This window comes from Mandrillus leucophaeus, unplaced genomic scaffold, assembly GCF_000951045.1.
Source record: "Mandrillus leucophaeus isolate KB7577 unplaced genomic scaffold, Mleu.le_1.0 Scaffold216, whole genome shotgun sequence".
Classification (NCBI taxonomy): Eukaryota; Metazoa; Chordata; class Mammalia; order Primates; family Cercopithecidae; genus Mandrillus; species Mandrillus leucophaeus.
In genome coordinates this window covers 1,007,653-1,016,336 of record NW_012102210.1, presented here as the reverse complement: position 1 = coordinate 1,016,336, position 8,684 = coordinate 1,007,653, and the positions used below count along the sequence as shown (strand labels likewise).

Sequence of the window (8,684 nt, the reverse complement as noted above, 5' to 3'; positions counted from 1 at the left end):
GTGCTGTGGCCTCCCTGCCTAGCGGATTCCTGGCCGAACCCTCCCCCCTGGAGTTCCCTTTCTATAAAATGGAACCTCTTCCCCAGCATGGTCAAAGAAACCAGAAGATACAGGTAGCTGCCCTCCTAGGCAGCTTGGGAAAGAGACAGGGGGTGCCCGAGTGAGGAGAAGGCAGGGGGAAAGGGGAAAGTCCTGGATTGGAGAGGAGGCAGAGAAGGCCGGGGCTAAGGCAAGCCAGACACCAAGCCCCAAGCCCACCCCACCCCCAACCAGTCTTGTGAAAGAAGCAGCAGTTCACGGGGCCCCACCCACTGCTTCTGGGCTGCCTCTCCCTCCAGAAGGCTGGGCCGGAAGTAGCACCTACACCCAGTCCACCCTCCCCGCCCACCCAGGCACATCTCCCTTCACGGTCACACCCTGTTCAGGTACCGTAGAGATACACACACTGACACTGCTGTGTGGTTCAAACTGTTTTATACTGAAATATGTCCGAGCTGATCCAAAAAAGCGTTGGGTCGGGGGAGAAGGAAATGATGGAAGTGGGGTGATCTCAGAGCTCCATGTAAGCAACTCTGAGAGTGTGGGCCGGTCCATCTGTCTGTCTGCCCACCCTGGCAGGACGATCAGGCCTTGGAGGTCTGGAGGAGCTTGCCGAGCTGAGTGGAGGAGGCAGGACAGTCCCATGCTGGAGGGGACCCCACGCCCGCTCCTACAGGGCAGGAGAGTCCTCAGCTGAAGGGCTTCACCAGCTTCATGGCAGCATAGTTCTGGAGAGAGGGAGGAGACAGGGACACATGGTGATCCCACTGGGGCAGGCACAGCCAGAGCTGCTGTCCCGGATCTGGGGCTCAGAGGACGGGGCTGAGCTGCCAGCAGGCAAGAGGCTGAGAGAGGAGGCTCGTGGCTCTTCAACCACCTGCCCAGGCCTCGCCCTCACCACTTGCCATCCATCCCATGCGGGGCTCAACACTCGGCCCTGCCTAGTGCTCCAGCCCATCAGGCAAACCCATACCCTCCAAAACTCCACCCGCACCCTCCCACCTGGGGGCTAAAGCTGCCCAAATTGCTCTGTCTTCTCCCCCATCAAGCCAGGCCCATTCCCAGGTTCCAGCTGACTGCCCAGAGGACTCTGAGCACCCTGGACCTGGCCTCTTCCGTCAGACAGGTGCTGAAGGCAGGGCCCAGGGTCCTCCCCTACATGGCAGCCCAGGGCTCACGGGTCATCACACCCTTGTCCAGAAAGCAGAGAGAGAGAGAGAGCTGGGGATGGGCTGTCGTGGATGACCCACGGCACAGCCCAGCACTAGAGGCGCGGCGCCCTTGATTGAGCCCTGCCTGCTGCAGGATTGACAGTATCCTCCCCTCCCCACTTCTCCCCTCCAAAACCATGAAAACACATACAACACAACACAGGGCTCCTAATTGGGACAGTATGTTCCCCAGCGCCGGCCGGGGAAAGCCAACTCTGGAAACAGAGCGGGCCTCCTTCCCCGCCAAACGCCTCCTGCCTCCCCACGCTGGCCCTGCTCCCGGCTGGCTCCGAGGGGGAAGCTGAGAGGAATCAGACAGGCTGCCCCCCGTGCCCCTCCCAAGGGAATTTCCAAGAGGGTGGGGGATTAGGCCAACTGCAGGGAGCTGCCCTGTCCTTGAGCCCCTCTCCACTAGGCCCTGGCTTGGGGTGGGCAGCCTCTGTCCCAAGGCCTGAAAACCAGGTGAGGGTCACCAGGGCCCGGCCCTCATAGTCTGGTACTGGCCAAATGATTGAGTGACTTGGGTGGAGGGAGGCAGGATGTGCTCAGCTTGCAGCAAAGACCTGTGAGCAAAGCCAGTCTGCAGCCTCAGGCCCAGGCCACCCCCTTCATCCCTAGACCCCTCACCTAGGATCTGACACCCCCACACCAGCCCTGGGAGAGGGGAGGCAGGGTCCATATTTTAAAGAGGAAAACTTCCAGAAGAACTCAAAGGAGCGTGGCCCACTGCTGGGCGGCCAGGAGACAGGGAGGAGTTCTGACCAGGCCCCCCACAGTGCCACTCTGCTCCTGCCCACAGGGATGAGGAAGGACCACAGGCTGGAAGTAACTGGAAATCTTTCCTTCCTCTCCCGGCCAGGCAGCAGGGCCTCCTTCCCCAGGCTCCTGGAGGCCTAGATCTGCGGCCCAGTAACCTCACAGTGCAGGGTGCAGCTGGCAGGGGCTGGGCTTAGGCATGTCACGGGTGGTGGTGATGCCACTTTGGACCTGCCCTTCCCCTCCCTTTGGCTTTTCAGAAGGAGGCTTGGCTTAATGAACAGCACCCAGGGAAGATGACGGTGCTCCCCTAAGCACAGTCCCAGCCACAGAAGGCCAGAGCTGGCCTAGCGCAGCCCCTTCCTCACGTGAGCAGGAGGGATTTGCCAAGGTCACAGGGAGAGTCGGTAATCCTGACTTCAGCGACAGAGCTCTGTCACATCCAACAGGGTTTCTCCAACCATCATGTGCCCAAATGCAGATTCCCCCTCAGCAGGCTGGGGCTGGCTCGGGACTCTGAGTTTCTAGTGAGTTCCCTGGTGCTGCTGCTGCTAGTCCTCAGACCACACAGAGGGCAAGAGTCTGCAACAGCTCTTCTCTTCCTAAACTCCCATGGCCTGAGCCTCCCGAAAGAGCGTTGGACCATCCACAGTATTTTTCCTTACTCTCTGGTTTCAGTGTCTCCCCAGGGAACTGAGCACTCCCAGTGGCACGAGGCCTCATCCTCTTCTCCCTCATCCCCAAAACACGCCCTTACCTCCCAGACACACACAGGTGCTTAGAGTCTCTGTGGCTAACTGAACACTGGCCAGCTGGGCTCCGAATGGGAGGAGGAGCTTGAGGCAGGCTGGGGAAGGTGCCGCCTGCGCAGGAAACACCAGGCAGAAGTCCTGGCGCCTGACCCCGGATCTCAGGTCACAGCGACAGCTCATGCTACAGGACGCCACACGTGCACACACCCTTCCATAGTCCTGTATCTCAGCTTATATTTGTAATCTCATCTTCCTTTGCTTAAAGAGGCCTCCCACATGGTACACACCTCGGGTCCCTGCAACCTAGATCTACCCTGGACCACAGTCAGATTTTGCTGATCAACAAACCTCAGAACCTCAGAAACATTTCGCCATGGCGCCTCGGGCGACCACAGCCAGCTTAGCAGGTCTGGCCTATAGGCAGACCCGTCACCACCCCGGTTCTAGACTGTCCTTAGTTATATGGCCCAGAGGGTAGCTGATCTGGGCATCCAAAGCAGACGTCCTTTCCCCAGCTCCTCTCGGTTCAGCTGTTAGGAACTGCATGGAAAGATGTGTGGTTTTAACTCTCTTCCTCTCTGAGATGCATTCTGCAGACACAGGCATAGGCCAGCTACAGTGGGAGGGGGGGTCTTGCCCTTTCCTTCTCCTGGAGGACTCACAGAGCAAAGAGCTCACCTAGGGGCAGTTTCCCAAGCAGCCTGTCTGCCATGGGAACAATGATCTGGGCCAGTGGCCTGGTGCTGACCAGGACCAAGGCCTGAAGCGGGAATCACAGCGAGCCCTGGATTGGGAGTGTGCGCGAAGTAGTGTGCAGCCTACAGCCAGGCCCTTTCCTTCCCTGAGTGTTTGCGTCTTTACCACCAACATAAGGTCCTCAAGGGGTGGATTACACCATTCTCTCCACTTTTATATAGGGTTGGAGTTTTCATATTAAAAAGGTTTCTTTTAAATTTTAAAGAGCATTAGAAATCAGGTGTCAGCCTGAGAATGCTGCAACCCCTTCAAGGTCTAAAGTATCAGAGACACCGGGGGAGGCTCCCTGGTGATCCGGGTCCCCTGATGAGTTGTGTGGGTTGGGGAAGTATAGGCAGGGACCTTCCTCCCACAAGCAGGGCCCCATAGAGCAGGGGCACGACAGCCACCTCTGGTCATCAACTGGTGATGAGCCACCTGCAAGCTCATCAACTGACTTCTTACCAAGTGAAGGGAAACCCAAATGGGCATCGAGCCGAATAAGGGCTCCTGGGCCAGTCTCCCACTCCCCGACAGCTTTCCTATGCCCACCTGCTGCAGGAGGCAGGACACACTCTATTGAGGGCCTCAGGTAGACCCTGAGATGCTCTCCCAGCCCCAGCTCCTCCCTTCCTCTGGATTTGCAACTGCTGTCAAGGCAAAGGGACCTTCTCTGCTCTGCCATCGACATCTCACCTTCCTTTCAGACCCAGTTCCACACCTCCCTTCCAGAAAGGCCCCCGCCCACCGCAACCCAAAGGGCCTCATCTTCTCCTAACCCCTTGATTACATATTCTAGGGGCTTGCTGAGGACAGCTTTGTCTCACCAGGAAGGGCAAGTACTCAGTTTCTCTCACTGGACTAAGAGCCTCCAATGGTAGAACTTCGTATACCTACCAGACTGGAGACCACCCAGAGCCGGGCTCTGTATCCTCATCAGACCAGGGGCTCTCCAAGGACAGAGGTTACTTCTCTCCATTAGACTGGGAGAGCTCTTTTAGGACAATGATGAACTCCCCCATTAGACCCAGAGTTCCTCCACCATAGCGCCATCGGGCCTGCTCACCGGGAAGGCATAGATGAAGATGGCCAGGAACAGCAGCAGGATGAAGAGGATGATGAAGAGGATGATGGCCCACCGGAAACGCCGCCACAGGATGAACTTCATGGTCTTGTATGGGGAGGTGAACCACAGGAAGGAGGTGTCGGGGCGCCTGGAAGCGAGATCCTGGAGGTCAACTGGGCATCCTCTACTAGGGCTGCTTTCTCCAAACTCTGCTCTCAACAGCAGGTCCAACGGCCTGGCCCTCCGCAGTCCACCCCCAGCGCCTGTCCAGGCCCTGTCCCTAAACTAGCCCTTTGCGCTTGTATTCCGTCTCCCCCAAGCCCTTGCTACAGTGTCACCCCTACCTGTGCTGCCCTCCTCTTCTGGGTGCTGCCAAGCCCTAAGCATCCTCGGGGGCCCAGTTCTCTGCCACCCTCTCCAGGACACCTTCCTTGGTGCCCTTGCCCATTCCTGACCCAGGACTTAATCACGAACTACAGATTTAGGAGCTGGGCAGTGCCTCAAAGTGCTCCCCAGTGCACTGAGTCCCAGATAAGCCAAGCCACCTGCTCAGATGCACATGGCTGGTCCATGCTCAGGGAAGGATGGTGGGAAGAGAACATAGGAAGCTGGTTCTCTCACAACCAAGAATCTCAAAACCTTTCCCTAGGCCAGCTCCACAACTCAAAGTACGTGGAGGATTCTGTGTCTCCATCATGGCCCCGTTAACTCAGACTGCACGCTGGTGTCTCATGGGGCTCTCTTTTCTTCCTGTGCAGAGCCCAGCATCCTCGGGCAAGGGTGCCTCTCACTGCTCTGCCAGCCCCATGGCACAATCATAGCACATTCCCTAAGAGGCCTGTGATGTAGGGAAGACAGGGATTGGGCTCCCCATTTCACAGATGGGAAAATGAAGGCTGAAAGACCATTTGAAAGTCATACTGGCACCACAGGAGACCCATGGAAGGCAGCTTGGTAGGTAAGGTCAAGGCCTTGATTGGGCTCTGGAGCCAATCAGACCAGGTGAGAACATTTCCGCTTCACACTGTCCTAGCTGGAATGCCCTTATTGAACTTTGCTGAGATTACAACTACCCTGCAGGGAAGGTTCCATAGCACGATGTATACATGCATATGATAGCATGCTTGGCACACAACCAACAGGTACCCAGTAGCACCTGCGTCTTGAATTCGCTGAGCCCAGTGTTCTCTGGAAAGATGCCCGTCACCTGCCCCCTAACTTACTGTGTGGCCTTGGATGAGTCATGCCTCTCTCTGAGCCGTGTGGGCTTTGTGACTTCTACATGGCTATGCAATGGGATGCCTCCTGGACTGTGCCTGTACCCCCAGACCTGTGAGCATTGGGGCTCAGGGGCTGGGCACTGACCTTGGGTCCTCAAGCTTAGGGTTCATGTTGGGCTCATCCCTGCCCTGGCCAGCGGGCCGCTCCTCATGCTCACTCTCTGTTACAATCTCCAAGGTCATTTCCAGCTTGCCCTGAGGGGACAGAAAGCGCCTGGTTAGGGGCACAAAGGCTCTGCTCAGTGGCCTGGAGAATAACCAGGCCAGGAAAAACATAAGGGCCACTTCATTATTAAAATAAATAAATAAATAAATAAATAAATAAATAAAAATAAAAAAAGATGTAGGGTTTCTGAACATAAACGCAGCACCTGCTCTTCGTACAACATTTGGAAACCTCAGAAATGTATAAAGAAGGAAAACTCTCACCCTCACGTCCACTACAGGGAGACAAGCACTGTTAACATCTGCATGCATCACAGCTGATTTTCTCTGCAGGTGTATGAAATATACATTTCCATAGCTGGCTTCTTTTCACTTAGGAATATTCACTATGTAGTTGTCTATCCTTTAAAGTTTGGTTTTGAATGACTGCCAAACATTCTATGGGATGGTTGACCATAATTATTTAGTAAACTACTTATTTTGGTTCATTTAGGTTGTTTCCAACTGTTTGATAGGATAAATAATGCTGCAACAAATATCCCAGAACCTAGATTTTTAAATTTTATTGGGTTATTTATTTAGAAGAGATTTTAGAAGTGGGATGACAGAGTCCAAGGGCAGAAATATTGGTAAATCTGTTACTATATGTTATCAAATTGCTTCCTCCACACAGTAAAACCATTAGCACTCCCAGCAGAAGTAAAAGGGGGGCCTGTCTTCTCTCTGCATCCTCAGCAGCAATGAGCATTTCTATTTTAAAAATATATATAATTTAACAGACAAAAAAAACCCACATTTTAAAATACAGTAGTCCTCCCTTATCTTTGGGTTTGATTTCTAGGGTTTCAGCTACCTGTGAGCCAGTACAGTAAGATATTTGACACACAGAGAGAAAGACCACATTCACCTAACTTTTATAACAATATATAGTTATAACTGTTCTATTTTATTATTATAGTTGTTACTCTCTTACTGTGCCTCATTTAGAAATTAAACTTTCTCATAGATATGTATAGATGGGAATAAACATAGTACATAATATGGGCTTAGTACTATCTGCAGTTTCAGGCATCCCCTGGGGGTCTTGGAACATACCTCCTGCAGATAAGGGGGGACTACTGTATCCCTTTATTTAATTACTAGAGAGACTAAATCTTTTTAAAAATGTTTTGCAGACATTGGTAATTATTTTGTGAATTATCTATGCATGTCGTTTTCTTTTTCCTTTGGGGCACTAGTGTTTCTTATTGTTACCATTCTTTATATAACAAGTAGATTCAATTTCAAGGACCACTTTCAGGGTTGGCTGGCTGCCTGCAATTTCTAAGTAAACTTTCAGGGATTAATTTCTTCTCCGTGGCTGCTGTGGACTCAGGGGAAGGGCGGTTCCCTCTGGCCCTCCAGTCACCCCTCTAAGCAGACCTCTCGAGTAGAGCAAGGATGGTCCCTCAGAGGGTCCTGCTCAAATGGGAGAGGCATGACCCCTGTCCATTCACCCAGGAAGCCCGGATCAGAGGGAACCCAGGACACAGGTCTCTATTAAAGCCAATGAGCAGAGTATAAACAGAGTCATCTTTTGATTTAAATAGGCTTCCCCTGGGATGTGAGCCTCAAAGGAGAAGGCGGCTGGAAATTGGGAGGAAAGAGGGAGAATGCCTTGGAAAATAGAGTAAGGTGGGGACGGGGGCAGGAGAGAGGGAGAAAGGAGGAGGAAGAGTAAGCATGTATTTTCTGATGATATATTTTCTGACAATGTATATGGAAGAAGCTGCCCCCATGCCCTCCACTGGGGCTGGAGAAGCAGACTTACCGCCAGTATCTTCTTCTCACCCTCTTCTGCTACACAAGGCCACCAGCCCTTCACTGTTTTCTGCTCAAAAAGGGACACAAACCATTCTGGGTGGAAAGTGTCATCCAGCTGGTCCAAGGAGCACTTCTCGGCTGTCTTGGCTGGCTTGGGCATGCGGTTGAGATCGAGCTGCAGGGAGCCTGCAACAGACAGGTGGTTTTTGGCCAAGGGTTGCTCGAACACTGCCAGCCTGTAGCCACCCTTAGGCAGGGCAGCTTCAGGAAAAACTCAGTGACCTCCTCTGTCACCAGCTTCTGTCCATGGCCGAGCCACAGGTAAAATCTCACAAACTCTCCATCTCCCCACCCATTGTTTCCCATTCCATCTATACAGCTTCCCATTCACCTACTCACGCATTCATATACATGTTCATCCACTCCTATTTACTCACCCTTAACAAAGCCACCCACCTCTTCAATGACTCATTTATGTACAAATCCATTCATACACCATCTATAAACAGCGATCCATCAATTTTTTTAAATTGTTTTTATCATGGTAAAATACATATAACAGAACATTTGTTATTTTAACCATGTTAACTGCACAATTCAGTGGCTTTAATTACAGCCACAATGCTGTACAACCATCACTACTATTTCCAAAACCTTTGCATCTCCCAAACAAAAACTCTGCACCCATTAAGAAATAACTCCCCATTCCTCCCTCCCCTTCGCCCTCGTAACCTCTAGTCTACTTTCTGTCTCTATGAATTTGTCTATTCTAGATATTTCATATAAGTGGAATCATACAATATTTGTTCTTTTGTGTCTGGCTTATTTTGATTTTCACAATGTTTTCAGGGTTCATCCTTGTTGTATATATCAGTAG

General features: G+C 52.4%; 1 protein-coding gene across 14 annotated transcripts in view; it reads right to left on the bottom strand.

Annotated features, from left to right (window-relative positions):
• Positions 1-457: 457 nt before the first annotated feature.
• DYSF (dysferlin) overlaps positions 458-8,684 on the bottom strand; it is a 238,535-nt gene continuing 230,308 nt past the window's right edge. For all 14 annotated transcript variants that reach the window (XM_011980655.1, XM_011980653.1, XM_011980659.1 and 11 more), the window contains 4 exons: positions 7,815-7,993; positions 5,925-6,034; positions 4,560-4,707; positions 458-767 (listed from right to left, as the gene is read on the bottom strand). In XM_011980655.1, coding sequence (XP_011836045.1) covers positions 729-767; positions 4,560-4,707; positions 5,925-6,034; positions 7,815-7,993 — 476 coding nt within the window. In that variant the 3' untranslated portion in view covers positions 458-728. The remainder of the gene's footprint in view (positions 768-4,559; positions 4,708-5,924; positions 6,035-7,814; positions 7,994-8,684) is intronic.